Genomic DNA, 22,800 nt, shown 5'->3' on the forward strand with positions numbered 1-22,800 from the left:
CCAGGGGCTCTAAAGACGCCCTGAGGACCATGTCTCCATTCTCCATGTTGAGTTGCTCTCTCAGGCATCTCTGGGCTTGCTCCTTTGAGCTCAGAGCTTCAGCGTGGGCCGGTGTGGAAGGGCAAAGGCCATCCTGTGGTCTCGTGTAGCAGGAGAGGGTGGCTCCCCGGAAAATTGGGGTTCTCTTACTGGGAGAAAAGGGTAGAGATCCCCATAGCATCACTGGGTTGCTCTATATAAACAGGCTTCACTATCCTGTCTACACTTACCCTGTCTCACAGGGGGGAGACATCATTAAATAGGGAGTTGAGAGAGGGGGTGGGGGCTCTGGGGTCTTGACCTCCAACCCAACCACACTTACCCCGTGGTGAGGACGTGGGCAGAGTCTGTTATTCTTCAAGGGCGTGGTTTAACCCTCTTGTTCACATCCTTCTGGTCCTTGAACCCCGTGGAGTCAGGAGCTCCACATACAGAGTGCAGGGAGGTCAAAAGAGGCTGCTGTGAACTCCAAGGGAAGCTTTGTCAGAGGAGGGCATAGAGAGCTGGGTCTTTAGGGATGAATAGGAGTTTGCTAAGAAGATGGCAGTGCCTGGCAGAGGGAACAAAGGAAATGGACAGATTTGAGGAGGTGTGATGGGTTTAGAGTAGCGGAAAACAGTGCTTTTTTTTTAAAAAACACTGGTCATGTATTGAGTGCTTGTTGTTTGCCAGGCACAATGCTAGGGTTTCCACATCATCTGCTTGAGTCCCTTCCCTACCCCCCACCTCCCCACTGCCGGTGTTGCCGAGAGGCTGCTTTGACTGGGCCCATGTGCAGATGGCTTCTCAGAGGGCCACATGCTGGAGTGCTAGGGGAGTGCCCTGGGGGAGTCCAGGGCTCGGTTCTGCTTGCTGTCTGACCCTGCTCTGGTGGCATTGGGGGGCCCGACGGTTATGCCACAGCCTGGGCCAGACCTGACTCTCTGCTGCACATCAGCTGCCCCACTGGCAGCCCTGAGAAATTCCTAAATTTCAGGGCCATGCCAATAAATGGGGACACTGGCACAGCAAAGGCCCGAGGGAGTCACAGAGTTCCCCAGCTGGTGCCTCCTTCCGGATGCCGTGGCGGCCAAGGGAGCCCAGGGCTGCTGGGGGCTGGCCCTGCCCACCCATCTCCCTCATCTCCTCCTGTTTGTCTGTGTCTTGTCTGTGTGTCTGCTTGGCTTTTGGTCTCTGCTTCTCTCTGTCTGCCTTTCTGTCTCATCTCTTTCTGCTGGTCCCTTTACACTCCACCCCCGCCTTTAATGGAGTTGCGAGGCTAAAAGGGCCCCTGTATAAAGGGTGGGTGTGCGCCTGTGGTCATGGCATGTGGCTCCCAGCTTGGGCCGTGACTCTCCAGGTGACCTCAGGAAAGGGGACGGGGGGCCTGGGGGGTTCAGTCAGCTGGATGTCTGACTTTGGCTCAGGTCATGACCTCACAGGTTGTGGGTTTGAGCCCCGTGTCGGGCTCTGTGCTGACAGCTCAGACCTCAAGCCTGCTTTGGATTTTGTGTCTCCCTCTCTCTCTGCCCTTTCTTTGCTCACTCTCTCTCTCTTTCAAAAATAAACAAACATTAAAAAAGCCCTTCTGGGATGAGTGTTGGTGACACTCATGTTTATAAGTCATACTGTGTCTTCTGTCTGTCCTTTACTAGGGCCATAGACACTAATTAATTAACCTGCCCACCCACCCAAAACATTTTGTGCGCCTGCTGTGGCCCAGACCCTGGGTCGAGGCTGAGCAGGAGAGTGGGGCTCCTGCCTCAGAATCACAGTCTGGTTGGGGGGCTAGCAGGTGGACACATCAGTGTAAGATGTCAGCTCCTAAGTGCAGGGAAGGACCCTGCCAGTTCTGGCCCCTGACGAGCATCCCATCTGATTAGGTGGAGGATGGCATCTCTGAAATGAGGTTGATGGCAGAATGAGCCTGTCCAGGGCACTGAGTGTGCCCCGAGCGTGGTGATGCCAGCAGGGCTGTCTACACTGAGGCTGGAGAAGTGGTGTAGGACTGGACAGGCTCTGTTGGAGTTCTGAACAAGGTGGAGGGCCAGGGATGTGGCCAGGAGCAGGAAGCAAGTCCCTGAGGCATTGAAGAGACCGTGTGGTCGAGGCGGAGGGGAGGGGCAAGGTAGGGAGAAGGGAGTGGTCAGGAGCCTTGGGGAGCAGTGACCTGCTGCCTGGGGCTGGAGAAGGGGTGGGGCCTAACAGGGGAGGATGACCCAGCACGTGCGTGTGTGTGTGTGCATGCATGCGTGTGTGTGCATGCATGAGTGTGTGTGTGCATGCGTGCGTGTGCACACACGCATGTGTGTGTGCATACACATGCACACATCGTTGTGCGTTCTCTCCCACTGGGCTGCCACAGTGCCTAAAGTCCCACCTCTTTGTTCTTTTGAGGCATTAAATTCCCCTAAGCCCAGTTTATTTTCTGGGAGGGGAGATGGGTGAATCCATTTCCCTAGGAACCTGGCAGGTGATCCTTTTTACTGGGAGGAGATGACTATTCTCAGAGCTTTTAATCACACAATATCAGATTTTATTGAATATTTATTTGTTTCCAGCATGTAGTGAGATGATCCCTTAGAATTTTTCTTTTAGTGAATTGCATTGATTTTTTTTTAATATTGAACTACCCTTGCATTCCTGAGGTAACACTCTCGGGGCACAATGTATTATTATCCCTGTAATATGCTGCTGGATTCAATTTTCTGGTGTTTTATTTAGGACTTGGCAGCTAGATTCAGAAGTGAAACTGGCCTCTACTTCTCTCTTATAGTAGCCGTGTCTGGTTTTGGTATCAGGATTTTCCTAGTCTTACAAAATTAGAGGAGGCTGCCCCTTTTCTCTTTCTAGGCCCTGGAACAATTTTTTTTTAATAGGATGGAAATTATTGTCAGCTCTGAGTGTACCATGCCTTGGGCTAGCCTCTGCACATAATTCTTTATTCTATCACACAGCAGCCTGTGGAGGGAGCACAGTGCTTCTCATTTAACAGATGGGGAAAATGAGGCTCAGAGAAGCCTCTGGTCTGTGGTCAGATAGTGGGAACAGCTCAGTTGGGCTGTGAATGTAGGCCAATGTGATGCTAGGGTCTATGCTCCCAAGCTATTCACCACAGCCAAGAATTGTCCGAGATGCTGGCCTATAGGAGAGCCTTTGGCCTTGTTCTAGGGTTTTCTAGGGGGTCTGGGAAGAGCACTGATTGAGCATCAGGAGAACTTGACCCTCTGCTGCTCAACCACCTATGTACCCCGCTACCATTCATGCCTCCACTTGTCCACTGATCCATTGCCTGCTTAGTCATTACGTGCCTCAGCCATTCATTCCCACACTGATACACGCACCCATTAACCCACCTTCCCCTCTGTCTGTCCTCTATGCCATCCACTCACCCACCCATGTATCCATGATCTGTCCACCGTTGGTCTGTTCACCCATCCATCTCTTCAACTCTCTACGTACCGTTTCATGTACCCATCCACTAATCCACCTTCTCATCCATCCATTTCCCATCTGTTACGTACTCATCAACCCCTCACCCACCCATCCATGCATCCACCCACCCATCCACCCACCCATCTACACATTTATCCATTCACCCACCCACCCACCACACACCCATCCACCCATCCACCCATCCACCCACATACCCATCCACCCATCCACCCACACATCCACCCATTCATCTATCCACCCACACATCCATCCACATATCCATCTATCTACAAGGCTTAGCTGGGATTTTAGTCTTCAGAGATTAATAATGGAGGGCACCCTGGTTTGGGACAGCGATACGAGCAAAGATGAGGGGTTGGGAACCAGAGTTCCCAGTTTATCAAGAATTGTGTGAATGGAAGACAGCAGAGGGAAATAGCTTTGGAAGATAGGTGGGGGCTAGATGGCGATGGTCTTTGAATGCCACGCTTAGGGGTTTTCACTTTATCCCTGGACCGGGGGTCTTCAACCCAGGGATCTGTGACTGAGTTCCAGGGAGTCTGTGAGACCCCTAAAATGACACACAGAAGTTTTTGGTATTTGCCCATTTTTCTGTTAAGACTCTCGATTGCAAGTGACAGAAAACCTGGTCCAGGCTAGCTTAACACTGGGTTTGTGTCGGTTTTTCAATTAGGCCTGGCTGGGTCCAGGTGCTCTGCAGCTGTCGCTGTGTTTTCCCCGCCTCTTGGGTTTTTCTTGATTTGGAGTTGGTGCCAGCGTCAGACTGTCTCCGCCTGAGGACAAGATGGTGTCAGGGATCCTCGACATCAAGTCATTCCATGTCTACTATGGCAGGAACCAGAGAGGCCATTTGCCCCAAATTTCACCTGTGTTGGGTCTCTTGGGCTTTTGTTGGCCTGGTGTCCAGGTCTGAATACTGCATGTTGTGACAGGAACAGGAAACACTGATGGTGGGGGACAGTGGGGTGGTATGGATGCCAGAGGGGCCCCCCAGGCTGGTCTTGGAAGGTGGGTAAATACATAATGGGATGGCCAGAAACCTCCCCCTGTCTACTACCAAGCTTTGCTCACATTTCCTCCTTTTTTTGGTGGAGGACAGTGTGTTATCCACAGCTTTTCCTGGATTCTCCAAGGGGCCAGAGGTGACAAGGAACCATTGGGGATTTTGAGCAGGGATAGGAGGGGATCAGACAGAAACCCTCCTGTGGGTGGGACCCAGCGAGGGCTGGATGGAAGATGCCTGGATCTCCCAGAGGGAGGGAGAGGTCAAGGGTGTGACACCGCCCATCCGGTCTGGGGCTGGCTGGCCGAGGACACTGGCCGCCAGGTGGGGAGAGCAGTGAGCTCAGCCTGTCTGTGGGCAGGCCCATTTCTCATCCCTCCTCTCTGGGAGCGGTTCCTCTCTCCAGAGTTGTGACTTGTGGGGAAGGAAAATAGCAGCTCCCCTCTGGTGCCAAAAGCAACATTTTCTTTTCTCGAAGGTTGATTATAAGTCATGAACATTCATCTTTGTAATTTTTCACCTGCTTTTGTTGGTAATGAGATTAGTGATTATATACACAGGGTCAGCTCTCAGCCTGTCAGCCTGGAAGGAGTCTTTTATTCATTTCCTTTTTTTTTTTTTTTTTTTTTTAAAGGGAGGAGAGGGTAGGGAGGGGAAAATACCCTGGCTGTTCTACTTGAAGGATTATTTTTCACAGTGTTTTCATGAGCTCACCCCTTTGGCCATCCTCAGGGGGGAGTGAGCATGTGAGGACACAAGACTCCCGGCCTCTTCCCTCATCTCACCTGGGGCAGCAATGCTGGTCAGCACTTTACACCCAAGGTTGGCTCACAGACCTGGTGTCCCCTGCACGCCGGCCTCAGCTCCTTCCGCCTCTTCGGGGATCACAGGCCACTGGCCTGTGCCTTCAGCCTTGTGTGGCTTTCCCCTGGCATGTGCCTGCTCAGGCTCTCCCAGACCCCCACCTCCCCGACAGACCCTTGGCCCCGTAACCCTTCTCCTCACGGCCAGCCCAGTCTTGCAAAGCATGCCAGCAATTGTTTAAAGGCTTTTGCCCACGAGGAAATGAGGGAAAATAAGACTTTAAAGACAGAAGCCAGACTTGATCACCTTTCTTTTGGTAATTTGTGACTATTTTTCACATTCCTCCCCTCCTTCCCATTTCTTTTGCCAACACCCTCTCTGGCTCTTGTTTTCTTTTCCTGGACTACTATAATTGGCTCTTTTTTCTTTGCTTAAAAAAGTCTCTTTTATTGTGAAAAAGCACACATATAAAGAAAGTGCATAAAGTTAGTGTACCATTGAACAAACCCATGAGTAACCACTACCTGGGTGAATCAAGGGGATACCTCCCACCCCCGGAACTCCTCTGGTCCTTCCCTGTCTCCCTCCCCTGACCAGGTACCCACCACCAGGCTTTTATGGTGACCATTCTAGGTTGGCTTTTAGTTCTGCCTCCGACATTTGCATTCCCTATATGATGTTGTCCAAACCTGGGTTTGGACTTTATAGACTGGAATCTTCCTCAGACTCCTTGAAAAGGAGGTCTGTAGTTCCTTCTTGCATTCCCAGTGTGCTGGACCCCACCACCCTGTTGGAACAGTGTCTGCTAAATGCACCAGGGCTTTGCTGAGTTCTCTGGGGACACTGCTTGTGGGGGACTAGTGGACCCCCTCTTTGGAGCTGCTCTGTTTTCTTGATTTTCACATACCTTCCTCCATGTTTTTTCCTCTTGCTACTCACCTCACCATGTCCTACCCTCTTCCTTGTTCCATGCATATCAGCTACAGTGTGTCAAGCTGGTTCCTGCCTCAGGGCCTTTGCACAGACTGTTACCACTACTGGGATGCCATTCCCCAGATCTCTGCATGGCCACCACATTTTTGCCAGGCAAGTCTCAGCTGAAATGTCACCTCTTACACATGGTTACTCTGACCACTCTTGGGAAAGAAGTGCCCCAGTCCCTGTCTTCACAATGCCCATATTATCTTCTTATTTATCTGTTCTTTGTCACTTCCCTCCACCAGAACATTGGTCCCATTTGCTGGTTTTGTTTACTGCCACATCCCAGTGCCTATAATAGGAGCTGGGAGGTAGCAAGTGTGTGTTAAATATCTATAAGCTAGAGGACTCTGCCTGTACTCCCTTAGCTAGACAGACTTGGGTTCAAATCCCCAGGCCTCCTTCTACTGGGGATCTGACCTTCCCTGGAAACTCAGGGGTCAGTGTTTGGCATTATGTCGGCACCGACGAAGCTATCGTTGAATATGAACCAAGCCCGCAGCTAAAATCCCTGCTAACGTTTTGTGCCAAGAACAAGTTTATTTTTCTCGATGAACTAGATGACTTCCTCTGATCAGACAGGGAGCATGGGGTCATCCTTTGACTTCCCTTCTGGCCTTGGCTGCCAGGAAGCTGACTACCAAGGGGAGATGTTGGGGCAGCCCTGGTTTCCTGTTGGGTCTTCAGTGCACTTCCTTCTTTCCATCCCTTTCCGTGCTCTTTAATTCCTCGCTTCTGGCTCCCCAGGGCATGCTTTTTTGCTTCTTACTGCAGTAAAATACACATACCATACGATGAACCATCTTAGCCATTTTTAACTGTGCAGTTTGGTGGCATTAAGTACCTTTGCACTGGTGTGCAAACATCACCACCATCCATCTCTGGGACTTTTGTCTTTCCAAACTGAAAGTCTGTCCCCATTGAACTGTTCCCCACCTTCCCCAACCCCAGCCCCTGGCAACCACCATTCTACTTGAAATCTCTATGAGCTCGATGACTCTGGGGACCTCATATAAGTGGGATCATACAGTATTTGTCCTGCCGTGTCTGCAATGTTCATCTGTGTTGTAACTTTTGTCAGAATTTCCTTTTTAAGGCTGAATAGTATTCCATCGTATATATAGACTATATTCTGTTTACCCACTCATCAGTAGATGGACCCCTGGGTTGCTTCTACCTTTAGGCTCTTGAAAATAATTCTGCAATGAACATGGGTGTGCTGATGCTATTGCTCGGGTCGTTTCCTGAGCTAACCTTTCTGAGCTCAGGGTGCTCTCAGACTGAATTATAAATTAGAGGTAGGTTTTGGGAAACTTTGTAGGACTATACTGTTTTATATGCTTCTGCCCAGGGTGTATGTGTGTGATGCTGTGGCTGTTGCTGGTGCCCCTGTCTGCTCCCCCTCACCTGGAGGTGCACGCATCCCCCAGCTGTCGCATGTGTTGGCTGCTAATGGCTCCTGCCTGCATCCTTCTCCACATCCTTGCCCTTAGCCACCAGGCGTTGCCTCCCATTGCATGCCTGGCAAGTAATCTTTCCCCTTCACACCGCCGGCCCTTGGCTCTTGGCCAATGTCTGACTGGGGTCCTCGAGTGGGATGAGCCCTGGGGTACCAGTCACACTGCAAGGCTCCCCAGGAATCTGGCTGGTGCCAGACTCTCGCCAGTATCACATCTTTGGCCAGCTTTGTCCCATCTATCCCCTCCCCTTCTTCCAAGAGTCATCCCCCAATAAATCACATGCACAAGATCCCATGTCAGGCTCTGCCTCTGGGGGGTCTCCATGTCAGACAGCTTGTGTCTTCCCTCCTGTGGCTGTGTATCTTGTATGACTGTGGGATGCTGTTGGAATCTGCTAGAATTGACACACTGTGGCTTACTAGGCCACCTGGGCAGTAGTGGGATCCTTGCAAGGGGGCAAAATCCCCACTGCCTGCCACTTAGAGAAGAGGCAGGTCCTGCCCCAGGAGACCAGGACATTCAGGAGGTGGCCCTGGGCAGGAGGAAGTAGCAACTCCCACCTCCTCTGGGCCCCCCTCCTTTGGGTGTGGACAAGAGAAGCCCAAGGCTCCAGAGGGTCCCAGGAGATAGAGAGGAACTAGGGAGTCCACTGATGCCAGTGGGGAGTGAGCGTGGACCCTCCGTGGTCCAGAGGAGTCCTGCTGTTAGGTCCTACCTTCTGGTTTTCCGGAGAAGTTGGGGGTCTAGCTTCAGTGCAAAGTGTTTTTTTTTTTTTTTTTTTAATGTTTGTTTATTTATTTTGAGAGAGGGGGTGGGCAGAGGGGGAGGGAGACAGAGAATCCCAAGTAGGCTCCACATTCAGCATAGAACCTGATGTGGGGCTCGATCTCACAAGTGTGCACAACCTGAACCAAACAAGAGTCGGATGTTCAACCAACTGAGCCACCCGGGTGCCCCCAGAGTGTTCTGATTTTAGATGTGATAGCATCAAATTGATTATAAATTAATGACATTGAAATGTTATCAGCAACTAATTTCAAAAGCCCACAGGGGACGCTGAACATGGATGGTGAGCAGATGGCTGCTTTGTGTCCCCCTCTAGCTGGACTTGGGGGGCCGGAGGCAGCTGTGTGGGCGGTCTTTTGGGAGGAGCAGGGCCCTGCGGTCCTGATGACTCACATGTTTGTAACACGTGTGTCTACAAGTGTCTTGCGTGTTTATTTCCCTTCTGTCACCCCCAGCTGCTCAGAAGTCCCATTGTTTTGATGTAGCTGTCTCTGGTGTAAAGAGAGAGAGCCCCCTGTAAATATATAAAAAGCTTTGAAGCCACACCTGAGCTTTTCTTTCTGTCTGGGGTTTCCTGGTAACAATGTGGGATACCCAGGTAAATTGGAATTTGAGATGAACACAGTTGTCACACAGGACACACTTATGCTAAACAGCCACACGTGGCTTATCTGAAGTCCCACGGTGACTGTGTGTCCTGTGTTTTCATTTGCTGGCTTTGGCAAGCCTCTTCTTGTCATGATCGGAAGGATCAGAGAATGGGGGAAAGGAAACATTTCCTTATCTTGTGATTTGACACTGTGTAAAGCCAGACACTGCTTTTGATAATGGCCCTGGCGATGAATCAGTGTCTCCCAGGGCCATCTGGGGGACACCAGGGTGGCCTGGACGTCCCCGAGCATCCTCATCTGGGCCTGCTGTGGATGGGAGCTGTAGAAAGTGGTGCAGAGATGTGTTTCTGATTTGGGAGCTGGTGGCAGAGAGAGGAGCTCGCAGACAGAGCGAGGGAGGGTAGCTGAGGTTCGACCAGCACTCAGGGCACCTCTGACTCTGCTCTGCCAGGGTCCTCCCTCCTTGATGCTGCCAACCACTGGCACCCTTGGGGGTGGTGGTGAGGGAGCAGGCATGTCTCCACAGTGCACTTAGCCCCCTGTCTCGGGGGATGCTCCCTGAGAAGGGACCCTTCCTGAGTGTGCACCCACCGCCACCGGTGAGAACCTGACCCCAGGCTACATCAGAATCCTCACTGTCCCCACCCATAGCAGGTGTCTGATCAACAAAATACCAAAGCTGTGGCATCCCAGACCTTGACCTCAGCCCACCCGCTGGTCCTGCCTGGCGCCTGCTCTGGGATCTCCAGTTCAGAGAGTCAAAGAGTCATACCCCCTCCCGCCCCCTCCCCCCCTCCCAGCTGGACACACTCCCAGATGTGAGTGTCAGTGGCTTCCTGGCCTTATGTGCCACCTACACAGCCACTGTGGCTCTTCATTGTAGAGAGCCGCAAGCCAAAACAGAGGAGACCAGAAAGGACACCAGACACCCACCACCTAGATCTCACAGTTGTGCTCATTTTGCCATTTTGCTTTTTATTAAATTAATTAATTAATTTACTTAATTTTGAGAGTCAGAGAGAGACAGTGCTAGCAGGGGAGGGTCAGAGAGAGGAGACACAGAATCCGAAGACAGGCTCCAGGCTCTGAACTAGCTGCCAGCACAGAGCCCGACGGGGGACTCCAACCCAGAACGGTGAGATCATGACCTGAGCCAAAGTTAGATGCTTAATGGGCTGACCCACCCAGGTCCCCCCGCCATTTTGCTTTTGACCTTCATTTGTGCTGAAATATATGAGGGCATATTACAGACACAATCACTAAAAAAGGTGAAGTATTAATCTTTTACAAATGCCAGCGTTTGCCAGCCATCATGTCTCACAGAATGATGGGCTGCTCCTTGGAACCTGTCAAGTAGCTGAAATGTCTTTCTCCTCTGGTTAGTTCACACCTGGAGCTGATCAGGGAACCCACACAAATTGGGTTCTATCTCAGGTCTGTTTCCTCTCTCTGCAACGGGTGGGGGGCATTTGTCCTGTGTGGTGTCCCACCTCTGGATCATCTGGTTTTAAATGCTTAGATCCCAGGGGTCCTGGCTACCTGTTGCTGCATCACTAGCGACCCTGACCCTTGGCCCCTGAAAGCAACAAGAGCAGCATGTAATTTACTCAGGAATTCAGGGAACCTTGACCCTTTATTCAGGTCCATGTATATCAGCTGGGGACATTAGTAGTGTTCACCAGGCCTCCGGGCTGATGGGGACATCCAGAATGGACGCCCACACCAAGGGCTGTGACCAGGAGGGCTGGAGGCTGGGCTCGTGTGGTCTCACTGACAGGGTGGTCACCCCTCCTTCCTGGTGGCTCAGAGACCCCTGGTAGAAACAGCCGGGCCTCATCCAGGGAGCTCTGCATCCGCGGCGCTGTTCCCGCGTGGGAGGCTTTGGGCTCTGAGTCTCATTGGTTACTGGTGTTCCCACGCCCATCCCGCAACCAATCACTGTGAAGAGGGGATGAGCTTTGTGGATTGGCTGGGAGTGGTCATGTGGCCTGGCCCCACCCTGGGGCTGGGTGCAGGGAGGACCCCCCACTGAACTCTCCCTGAGGCTGGTGGTTCCAGCTGTAGAGGGGGCCCACTTAGGACGTGGGATTCTTTGTGTTTATTCAGCTAGACCTCAGGCACAAATAGTTAAGTTAATTATACTCCTCAATAATAACACACTATTATCTTGGTCTCGGCAGGGTCCTGCTTTTATTTTATTGGTTGGTTTCTTCCCATTATCTTTGCTCCCCATGCCATTCCGTTTCTCCACCATGGCAGACCTCCAGTTATGCCCAGTGCGTTGGTTTGCCTGTGTTTTGCAAATGGTATACGTGTATTTTTACTCCACGTGAACCGTGTTGGGCAAGCTTGTTCTTTTTCTTACCTTTTCCGTTTAGTGCTGTTCTTAAGGTCCATCCTTGTTGATCTGTGCAGACCAGATCACTGACTTAGAGTTCTGTAGGGTCTTCGTGGCTGTGTGTCCGTCAGGGTCTCAGTGGGAAAAGGGGTTGGGAGGCCTATACGGTGTACCAGAGGAGTGGTTAATGAGGAGACCCAAAACAGAGGTGTGGGCAGGGTTGGGGGAATTCTAGGGGATGCGGCAGCTCTTGGAGTCTGGCGGTGGGTGGGGAGTCCTTGGCACCCAGGGCCTGCAGGGGTAGGGGAGAGGCAGCTCCCAGGACCCAGCAGGGTCACCCAACTGGGAGTTGCCACTAAACCCCTGCCCTGGAGGGAAGAAGAAAGGGAGATGGGGAGTAGATGCCCCGCCCTCCTTCTCCCTCCTTCGGATCTGCTGGCGGTGGCTGGCAATGAAGGATGCAGGAGCTTCTGGTCTGAAGCGGTCAGCCTCCCAGGTGCAGAGCAGGGGTGGGTAAGGGCAGGGGAGTGGATCTAGGGACAGGTGCTGGCTTGCAGCTGCTGTAGTATCCCCACCAGCCACCAGATGAATATCCGGTGGTCACGTAAGCCAGCTAGCATTACAGTAATAACACTTTCCTTGTTATTAATGTGCAAACGCTTGCCAGCTTTGCCCGTCACATGGTGTCGAGCAGAATCTGTGAGAGTTTTGCTTTGCGTTCCTCGGTGGGTCCGTAACAAGTTTCCACCTTGGGAGCGTGTGACCCAGCCCGCAGGCACCAGGCAGCCTGGCTGGAGGCTCTTTGTTTGTGACCACAGTCTGGCAGCCGGGGCTCCCCACCCCCTGCTGGGAGGTCAGGCTCCCTTTCTCAGCCTCTTCCCTTGTGGCTCCTCTTTTTTGATTGGAGGGGGCGGATGTCTGCAGGAGCCAGACATTAAGGGGGCCACTTGCTGTGGGGGCCGTGGGAAACCGGTAGCTGCACTCTCCAGGGGGGATGTTTGAGTCTGAGAACCAGCGGTGTAGAGATTGTGGCCTCCTGCTTTTCACCTGCTTGCTGAGCTCCAGGGACAGGGAGCTCACCCTTTCCCCCTAGCAGCTTGGTCCATCCTTGAACTGCGTAAAGCTTTTTCCACATGGATCCTCTTCACAGGTGGGCATGCAACTCTCAGACGGCACCAGGAGGCTCTGAGCAGCATGTAGAGGGCCCCAGACTTACATTCTCTCAGCTGGAGATCATGGTGGGAATGACCATGAAGTTCTAAGTTTAAGGCTGAACCTGGGGGGACCTTGACCCCCACGTGTGAGTGAGTGATGAGGCCACATAGGCTTTGTGGGAAATAGGAGCCCATACCCTGTGTGACATCTCAGGGTGGCCAGGGCTTGGTGGTTTTCAAGAGGAGTCAGAAACCTGGACTTCCTCCCTTCCTTCCTCCCTTCCTTCCTTCCTTCCTTCCTTCCTTCCTTCCTTCCTTCCTTCCTTCCTTCCTTCCTTCTTTTTCTCTTTTCTTTTCTTTTCTTCCTTTAGAAACCTGAATTTTCATGGAAACATTTCCAATTTGTAAATGCTGGTCACTAATTTAAAACTGAAAACCAACTGTGTGAGACAAACAAAACACACTTATGGCTAACCAGCACCTGTGGGCCCCCTGCTGTGACCTAAGGTGTGATGAGCCTCTTCCTATATACAAATGGCTCAGAGAGGGCAAGAGCCTTGCTCAGGGTTGCACAGCAAATGAGAACCCAAAGCCAGGGCCTGATGTTCTTTATGGTTCCCCTGGGCCTGGGGTGATGGGTGAACCCAAGATCTGGATCACCTACGAGTGGACAGAATGTGACACTTGGAGGGGGGTGGTCCAAGGGCTAGGGGTCTGAGAGGAACTAGGGGACCAATTCGTGGGAGAAAGTAAGGTGGAGTGGGTGGAGTGTGGCAGGGCTGGCTGGGAACAAAGTTCCTCTGGGAGAAGGCCTGGGAGAAGGCTGCTAGCCTGCGGTGGGAATATTTGCCCCTCGGGGCTACATCATTTGTGTGAGTGAGACGGAGTGGGAGGAGGGTTCCGACTTGTCGGCAAAGATTTCCTTTCCTAAATGACACTGTTGAGAGTGGACTCCAGGGCCACTTTCGAGGCCTTTGTGCCCCACCATCTCCTGGTAGAGGGCTATCCCGCTGGTCAGTGGGGATCACAGGCCCCGGGTCTTCCTGTGGCCCAGTCCTAGTCACACTTTATAGAGCCACCCCCCTCCTGAGATGGCTTCTCCGGGGGGCGAGGGGAGGGGATGTCTGTTGTTGTCTTTACCATTTTCATTTGCGCTCTCCTGGGGCTTCTCAAACTTGACACGGCCCAAACTGGGCTGCACAACCCCCCACCCTGGCAGGCCCTCCTTCGACAGCCTTCTCTGCCTCAGGAAGCCACAGCTCCATCCCTGCAGGTACTCAGAGCCAAACCTTGGTTCGTCCCAGCCTCTTCTGTTGTCATACCCGGTCCAGTGCGTCAGCAAATCTTGTCAGTTCTACCTTCTCAGTAATTCCCCTTCCCCTCATCCTCTCCGGCTTCCCCTCCCTGGCCACCTCGGCCATCTCATGCCCTCTCCCTGGTCTTCATGCTCCTGTCTAGACCCCTGTTCTCAGCACAGCAGCCGGGTGAATCCTGTTAAGTAGGGAGTCCCATCAGATGGTTCCAGACTCCAGGGCTTCCGGGAAGCACTGCCTGATCTGACTTGTTACTACACTCATCCAGTGCTATTTGCTGAGCTGCGATGGCCCTCTGCTGTTCCTCATCTCCCCCCTGCTGTTCCTGCCTCAGGCCCTTTGCACTTGCTGTTTGGCCAGCTGACATACAGATATGCTTTTACCTCCAGAGATATTTGCATGGCTGTCTCCTTAGATTCAGGCCTCAGCTGAAATGGCATTTTCTTAGACAAACCTTGCCTGACCACCCTAGTTAAAATAGGCTTTCCCACAGCCCTAGTAACTTCCTGTTGCATTTCCTTGCTTTCTGTCATTTATTTCTTCATTGTCCTCATTACTGCCAGGCGTTCACTAATCTACAGAAATTCGCTGTGGGTTTATTACCTACCTCCCCACCCCAGAGCGTCCGTGCTGGCAGAATGGCCATAAGCTGTCTTGGGAAGCCATATCCCAGCACCAGTTCTGATTGACTGGTCAGCAGAGGCAGACCTTCTTGTCCCAGGTGCTGGGTGCTGAGTTGCTGTCACCGCCCCCTTGGACTCAGGCCCTTTAACTCCAGTCCTGCCCACCCCCTCTGCCTGGGCTCAGCCTGGGGGCCGGCAGCACCAGGCGGAGGCGTCCTCTAGAAAACAGAAATGGCTCTGCTCTTTGCTTCCTGTCTCCTCCCATCAGAAACTTCCAAGAAGTTATTATTATATAGTTTTAGGTTTGAAATGACCAACACTTAAAATACTAGAGATGTCACTTAATTGTGTTTTTTTTCTCCCTCCTTGTTTTAGAAAGCCAGACAGGTTTAGCAAAGTGACTGCAAACAATAGCTCCAAGTTGCTAGGTGGGTGAAGGAGCCCATGTCGGGGAGCAAGCACAGGGTCAGGGCAGCCCCCATCCGGATGGCAGATCTTTCCCTGCCAGAGCAGGGGGGCCCTGACAGGGCTTCGTGCCACAGCGCATTGGGGTCAGCTGCACTCAGGTCACACGGGCTTTGCAGACAAAGGGCTGGGTGCAGTTGGGGAGAGCGAGGAGGGTGGCGGGCACCTCAGATGGGAGGTGAGGCTGGGGCTGTGGGAGGGCAGGGAAATGAGGAGAAGCGGGCAGACAGTAGAGGGCTGTTCTGGGGAAGAGCGGGGGTGGGTGGTGTCAAGGACAGCGGGTGTCGAGGATCATTCTGGGAATGGTGGTAACATTTGCTGAGGCAGCTGAGCACATTGGCAGGAGCGTCCCCTGTGGCTAAGCTTATAATCCAAGGAGGTCTACTGGGGGGCGTTCCTGAGCCCTGGGGTCTAAGGGCTACAGTGTGGTTGGGGGTGGGGCTTGGCTGGCTGGGAGGGGGCTTGTTCCTGCCCAGCATCTACTTGCCCATATCTTCTGGCAGGCAGCCTGGACCTCAGGGTGGACAGCTGCAGAACGGAAATCATTTGGGTGGTCTTGCGTGTGAGACTACCTGTTGTGTCCTGGCACGTGGGTGAGACTATGTGTGTAACTGTGTGAGCGACTGTGGCGCCTGTCACCAGGATGTGTGAGACCTGACGTGGGCCCCAAATGGGTGTGACTGAGTGAGAGTACAGGTGTGTGAGTGTGTGTGACTGTCAGAACGCAGGTGGAGTGGGGGGGAGGGGGGGTTGTGTTGGCACAACACACGTGTTGGTGGCCGGATGTCAACACGTGTGGTGCCTGGGCGACGGTGGATGCCGGTCTGTGCGTCGCAGCAGACGTGACTGGGAGCATGCGTACCGCAGCTCTGTGTTCCGGGGGCGCATGCGTGTGAGTGAAGGCGGCGGGGCTCCGTGCGCCGCGTGCCGGCACGTGTCCACACGTGTGGGCCCGCGGGCGGTGCTGACGGTGTTCTTTCCGCTCCCCCAGGGCCTTGCGGGAGAGGCGGCTGTTCATCCGGAGGCAGCACCTGGGCTGGCGTGGGACCATGGCGCTGCCCTGGGAGCCTGCAGGAGCTTGGCTGGCCGTGGCCCTGGCCCTGGCCCTGGGCCCAAGCGCTGGTGCGGCGGCCCCGGGGCAGGACTGCACGGGCGTCGAGTGCCCGCCACTGGAGAACTGCATCGAGGAGGCGCTGGAGCCGGGCGCCTGCTGCGCCACGTGCGTGCAGCGGGGCTGTGCCTGTGAGGGCTACCAGTACTACGACTGCCTGCAGGGTGGCTTCGTGCGTGGCCGGGTGCCCGCTGGCCAGTCCTACTTCGTGGACTTCGGTAGCACCGAGTGCACCTGTCCGCCCGGCGGCGGCAAGATCAGCTGCCAGTTCATGCTGTGCCCGGAGCTGCCCCCCAACTGCATCGAGGCCGTGGTGGTGGCTGACAGCTGTCCACAGTGTGGCCGGGTGGGCTGCATCCACAGCGGTCGCAAGTACGCTGCTGGCCACACCGTCCACCTCCCACCCTGCCGGGCCTGCCACTGTCCTGACACCGGGGGTGAGCTCATCTGCTACCGGCTCCCCGGTTGCAACGGAGATGCGGAGGCCATGCCTGCCGCCACCGGGAACTTCTCTGAGGCTGAGGAGGGTGACCCCGAGCGGCACTACGAGGACCCCTACAGCTATGACCAGGAGGTGGCCGAGGCTGAAGCTGCAGCAGCCCTGGGGGGAGAGCTCCAGGCAGGCCCAGGGGGCCCAGCTGCTCTGGGAGGTGGCAGTCAGCTGTCCTCTGCCATCCAGGCCACCCGCTGGCCGGCTGCCCTCCCTAGGCCCACGGCGGCTGCCGCCTTGGGTCCCCCAGCCCCCGTGCAAGCCAAAGCCAGGAGAGTGACCGAGGACAGCCAGGGTGAAGGGCAGGAGGAGACAGAGGCAGTGACCGTCAGGGAGCAGGCAGCAGCAGGTGGCCCTGGGGAGCTGGATGGACTGCCCACTGCAGGCCCAGCTGGGCCTGGTCTCCCTACGCCAGAGGACGATGCAGAGGCTAGGGCAGGGCCTGAAGAGAACCTCATCCCGGAAGCACAGGTCACTCCCCGCAGTGCTGGGCGGGAGGGAGCCAGGTCTGTTCTGGGGTCCAGCGCAGCCAGTGTCCCCCCAACACCGCCCACCTTGAGCTCTCCTGAGGGCACGATGAAGCCCAGCCTCCACACCATCCTGACGACGTCTCCTCATGAGGCAGCCCGAGTCCTCCCTACCCAGGAAGTGCCCAAGCAGCCACCTGTTCTGCCCCGTTCTCGGCCAGAGGAGGACACAGATCCCAACTCTGTTCATTCTGTCCCCAGAGGTGAGCCTGAAGGTAAGACTCTATTCTGGTTCCTCCAGGAATAGAGAGCCTAGGGAAGGGCAGCCTCAGGACCCCTGCAGGGCCCCAGGGCCCTGCACATTTGCCTGGGGCACAGAAAGCTGGGTCTGTGGGGCCAGGCCAGAGACAGCCAGCCTAGCCCCTACGCCACAGGGTGGGAGGCTCTGAGATGTTCAAGCTGGCGGTGGGGTGGGTAGGTAGGGGTGGGGTCCCCGTTGCAGGAGGCGCTGGGCTACCTGCTGGGGCTGTGGTTGAGAGCTTCTCAGACATACCTTATCAGGGCTGGAGGGTCCCTGAGGACGGTTCTAGCTTAGGTGCAGGGGAAGGTGCCCAGTGGGGTCCACAGGTGCCCTGGCACAAAGTGGGGAGTTTGCAGACTGGCACAGCTGATGGCTCACGTCCTCTCTGACAGTAGCCTCTGGGCATGGCTGTGTTCTTGGAAGGGGTGTGGTCTCTCAGGGCTCCTCAGGAGACCATGGTACCAGGTGGCCACCCCTTCCAGCCAGGGGTCCTGTTTACACACACGTCATCCTTGTACCCACCCCGCTCAGCACTCTGCCCTGGCACCCACCTTCTCAGAGGAGAAGCCAGAACTCTCTCTTGGAGCCACAGGCTGCTCCCAGGACCTGCTCCCAGGACCTGCTGTACCACCTCTCCATCACCCTTGTCTTAGTCTTAGTCTATTTGTCTTAGTCTATTCTGGCTGCTGTTAACAAAAATGCTACAGATTGGGGGGCTTACACAATAAGCCTTTATTTCTCACAATTCTGGAGGTTGGGAAGTCCGAGATCAAGGTGCCAGCAGACCTGGTGTCTGATGAGAGCCCACTGTGTGCTCATTGTGTCCGTGTCCTGCAGACGAGGCTGCATCTCATCTGAGATACACTAGAGAAGGGGCCAGTTTTCTTGCGAAAAGGCACTAATCCCATCACAAGGGCTTCATGTTCGGGGCCTAATTATGTCCCCAAAGATCCATCTCCATATACCATCCCTGTTAGGGTTTTAACATATGAATTTGGCGATGGGGCTTAAACACTCAGTCCCTGCAGATCTCACCTGTCACCCACTCTGCATAGGCTTCTGACCCCCTACAGGTAACTTCCAGCCCCAGGGCATTTGCACTTGCCACCCCCTCTTCTTGAAATGCTCTCCCATGTATCCATCTGGCTCCTTCCTTCTTTTCTTCTAGTAAGCTCTCTTTTCACGGTCACCTCCCCAGAGAGGCCTTCTCTAACCAGTTAAAAGAGTACCCCACCTTTCTCTTACCCTGCTGTAATTTCTCTTAGCAACACCTGGCATTATAGAACACAGTGACTTTAATGTCATCTCCCCTAGTAGATTGTTAGTACCATGAGCGCAGGGACCACATCTGTCATCTTCTCTGCCATGCCTGAGGGCCTCCATCAGGGCCTGGCAAACCCAGTGGTGCTCTGGAAACTTAAGGTGAATAAAAGTGGATTGGTGGGGGCTTTCTGGCTATGCCCCTCATCACCCTTTCTCACGCTAGCTCCCTTTCCATCCCATGAGCACCTTAGATGGACATATTCCTTCTCTTCCATCCATTTGCTCACACTGTTCCCAGCCAACTCAGGCAGCACCTCCTCTGGGAATCTTTCCCTGTGTCTTTATGCCTTGTCTGATCCCTCCCTGGCCCCCCTCTGAGGATACCCTAGGCAGGGGTCTGATTGTCTACAGAGCCCTCCCCATAGCTGAGAGTCTGTGTTTTGTTCAATCCTGTATTATATGTAAACCTCTATAAACTGTCTTTAGGCATGAAATGTGAACAGGCCCTGATGGGCCCTGGGGAGGCAGAAATGGACCCCTGTGGCCCATGTCCATAGGCAGGGGGCTGAGGGAGGGATGCCTGGAGGGTATCTGGGAAGGTTTCTTGGAGGAGGGGGCCTGAGGGGCCTCTGGGATTTGTGCAGCATTCCCATACACCCATCCTGCTGCCCAAAGCTGTGTGGCCTTGGGCAGGTCTCTCAACTGGCCTGGGTCCCCCATCTGTCAAGTACTATAGCTCTTGCTGGGCATAGGCTGTGTGCGAAGCTTGTGTGTATGTGGCATGGGGGTGAAATTGCAGGGTTCTCCTGACCCGCAACCTCCCCAGCCAGAGGGCTCTCCTTCTGGCCTTGATGATGGAGAATGGGGCACAGAACTTACCCTCCTCGGTGCCAGGCCCCGTTTCAGTGACTTGACCCTTCCCACAAGTTGGGGAGGTGGGCTCTTTAACACTGAGCACATCAAGGTCAGAAAGGTGGGGCTCTAGGTCACCCAGTGGGGCGTTGGTGGGCTGGGACTGGGGCGGTGGGCTTGGGGGGGGAGGACTCCTCCTCACCCCGCCCTGAGGCTGCAGGATGTGGGGAGAATGTGTGGGCTGGGGTGGGGGCTGTAATGAAGTACATGTGTGCCCGGGGAGAGCTTGCAGGCCTGGCTCTGGAGCCTTGGTGCATGCAGCGTGTTTGGGTTGCAGCCTCCGCCCCCACCCCCGCCTCTTCTTCCAGAGGCCTCTCTGTGGTTCTGGGCCTGTGGAATCTTGGAGACTTATTTTGTTCTGAGGAGCCCTCATTCTTTTGTGTTTTTTTCTCTCTGCCCTGAGCTTTCTCAAATGGATTTTGGGGTGTGGCCTTTGATGCGGGCTGCTGGGGGGCAGGGGCCCTGATGGGGTGTCCCTTCTCCCTCTGAGGGCTGTCCTGGAAGAGGGCCCAGCACACAGAAAGCCCAGAGATAATCAGGGCATGGACAAGCAGCTGCACTTTTTGGTGTGCAAGGAAAGGAAGGTGTGGGACGTTGGGAGCTGGGGGAGCTCGGCCCTGGCCAGATAAACAAGGGCTGGCCTGCCTCCCTCCACCCCATCTGTCTTCCCTCCACTTCTTACCCAGTGTCCAGCCATCACCCACCCATCCAGGCATGCTGCTCCACCTACCTGTGCACCTTAGGCACCATTTCCGGCCTCATTTTCTCCATCTGTAAAAGCAGCAGGAAAGTCCCTGCTTCATGGTGACGTCTTGACGTTTAAAGGAGCTGGTTTGTGCCTGGTGCTCAGCATGGAGCTTAGCGCTTGCTGAGTAATTAAAAATGTTAGCCATTGTTCTTTACCCTCTATTCTTCAATCTACAGATGTTTTCAGAACACACTCTCTGCACAGGGGTATGCCAGTGAGCAAGGCTGGCACAGCCTCTCCCCTTCCGAGGTCTGATGGGGGAGACGGGTGTTAAATGGATAAGCACACACAGGTTTCTTGGTGGCTAAAGCTGAGGACACACAACTTATGGGTGGGGGTCAGGTGCCCGATTGAGCATCCTTAGGGAAGTGGGGACTTTGGAGGTCCCTGGCTGCTGTCGGAGGAAGGGACTGGGACATCCCAGGGGATGGAGGGGCCCTCAGTGGGGAGAAGCCGGGGAGGTAGCTTTGCCTTGTTCCCCCGTGGGGCTGGCTGAGAGCCGGGCCATAGGGCCGGAAATGACCCCAGCTCTGTTGCCATGGCAGCCCGGGGGCCTGGGGAAGGCGGTTTCCAGCCCTTGCCCCAGGCCCGGCTGGGGTGGGGGTCTTGTCTTTGAGCCAGAGCTGTGCCAGGGATCCCCACTGCCTCTGAGCATGTCCAGATGTGGCCTAATGGAAGCCACATGCCCTCCCAGAGATGCGGGGAGAAGGGGTCTGAAGCCTGTTGTCACTCAGGGGCCTTTGTGACAGTGCCTTCCCCACTTACCACTGGGCTGGCAGATGGAGGGAGCCAGGGACTTCTCCTGCTGCCCTTCTGGGCCCCAAGGGAGGGCACCGTGGGGCAGGGTGGCCCTCAGGAAGTCGGAGTTTCCCCTCCTGGGAAAGGCTCCAGCAAAACCCCTGTGGGCCCCCAGACCACGTGGCAGGAAAGAGGACCCTTCTTCAGGACCCTCGGGTAACCAGATTCTGCAGGGCAGGGGTCCTTGGTTGCTTTGACATTCTGGTTAACAAACAGACTTTAAAGCTCAAAATAACTGTATTAATCGCAGACTCCTTGCAGTGTTTATGACTTGTGCTGGCACAATTGGGAGCACTCTGTGACCATGAGCCCCTTAAATCCTCCCTGCTGCCCTCTTAGGTCACAGCAGAGGAATCAGGCTTCTCATCTGCAGACACGCACGCAGGGAATAGTGGATCCGGGTTTCCCTTGCATTTCTTGGTGTCTTCATCCCTGTCACTTCTGAGTGCCCGGTGTGTCCACGGGCTGTGACAGATGCTGAATGTACAGTGTCAAAACCCAGCACAATCCTTGCCCTTGGGGAACTTACAGTTTAGTGGAGGAGACAAGCCAGTGATGTTCTGAGCCATGACCAGGGCTGAGGAAGGAGGTGGGTGTGCTCTGTGAGTCTGTCTGGGGGATCTGACTTCTCCTGGGGATCAGAGAAGGCTTCCTAGGAGAGGTGATATTTGAGCACGAGGGCTTGTTAAGTGGGTGGTAGTTGGCAAGCAGAGAGAAGACAGTGCTCCAGGCAGAGGACACAGCATGTGCAAAGGCCCTGTAGCTGGAAGGAGTGAATTCGATTGAAAGGAGGCTGTGTGGCTGGGATGAAGCTAGGGAGGGGGTAGGGACGTGGTGGTGTTGATCCTCAGGCTGAAGATTTGGGTCTTTGTTCCAAGAGCACTGGGGAGTTATTGCAAGTGTAAGTCAGGAGGGGTATGATCTTATTTGCACAGTGCAGCACTCCCTCTGGGTGCTGGAAGGGGGAACACAGGGCAAGCACTGGGCTTTCCCAGTGTCTGTGGGTTCCCAGCCACACCCTCCCACCCCCTGCCCAGGATCACCAGGCTGTGGCGCTAGGAAAGGGACTTGCCTAGACTCTCCCCATTCCCCAGAGGATCCTTACAGACCTTCCCCTCTCTTCTCATCTTGGCCTGTGGGTGATTTAAACTTGTGTGGGGCCTGAGGGAGCCAGGTTGGGATTCTGAGCCCCTGAGCCCATGTCCTATGCAACAGAATTACCTCCTGCATGAGCTCCAGGCTCCCAGATGGAGACGGCCTGTGGGGGCCACAACCCTACTCAGCAGCAGAGCACAGCCAGGAGAGCTCATGGGGGTGGGGGTGGGGCGCAACCAACCCTTCTGTCCTCGCCCCAAACCACAGGGCCTTGAGATGGGGTCTCTGACTGCTAGGTGCTGTTTGGGGGCTGCTGAGAGCACCAGAACAGGCAGACAAGGGCCCAGGCCCCCCACAGACCCTGCATGTCCACTCTAAGTCCTCAGTCTGAAGCCCACCACTCACTTGTGTGATCTGGGGCCTGGGACGTTGCCCCTGTGAGCCCCACTTTCCCTGTTGACAGAACGGCAGGGGCGCACGTGCCCAAGGCTGTGGGGGGAGGACATGTCAGGAGGGAGGACTGCATGGAGTGAGGACACGGGTCCTCACGCTCCTCTCCCCCGTCCACTTGTCACTGTTTTCTGCAGAGCATTTTTGTAAGCAGTA

At 54.6% G+C, this 22,800-nt stretch overlaps 1 protein-coding gene across 3 annotated transcripts in view; it reads left to right on the forward strand.

The window, feature by feature from the left end:
* FBLN2 (fibulin 2) overlaps positions 1-22,800 on the forward strand; it is a 79,934-nt gene that overhangs the window by 11,601 nt on the left and 45,533 nt on the right. For 2 of the 3 annotated variants that reach the window (XM_039254957.1, XM_039254959.1), the window contains exon 2: positions 16,001-17,352. In XM_039254957.1, coding sequence (XP_039110888.1) covers positions 16,059-17,352 — 1,294 coding nt within the window. In that variant the 5' untranslated portion in view covers positions 16,001-16,058. The remainder of the gene's footprint in view (positions 1-16,000; positions 17,353-22,800) is intronic. The other variant, XM_039254958.1, reaches the window with a different exon arrangement.

Source organism: Hyaena hyaena, unplaced genomic scaffold (assembly GCF_003009895.1).
Source record: "Hyaena hyaena isolate Hyena2069 unplaced genomic scaffold, ASM300989v1 scaffold_501, whole genome shotgun sequence".
NCBI lineage: Eukaryota > Metazoa > Chordata > Mammalia > Carnivora > Hyaenidae > Hyaena > Hyaena hyaena.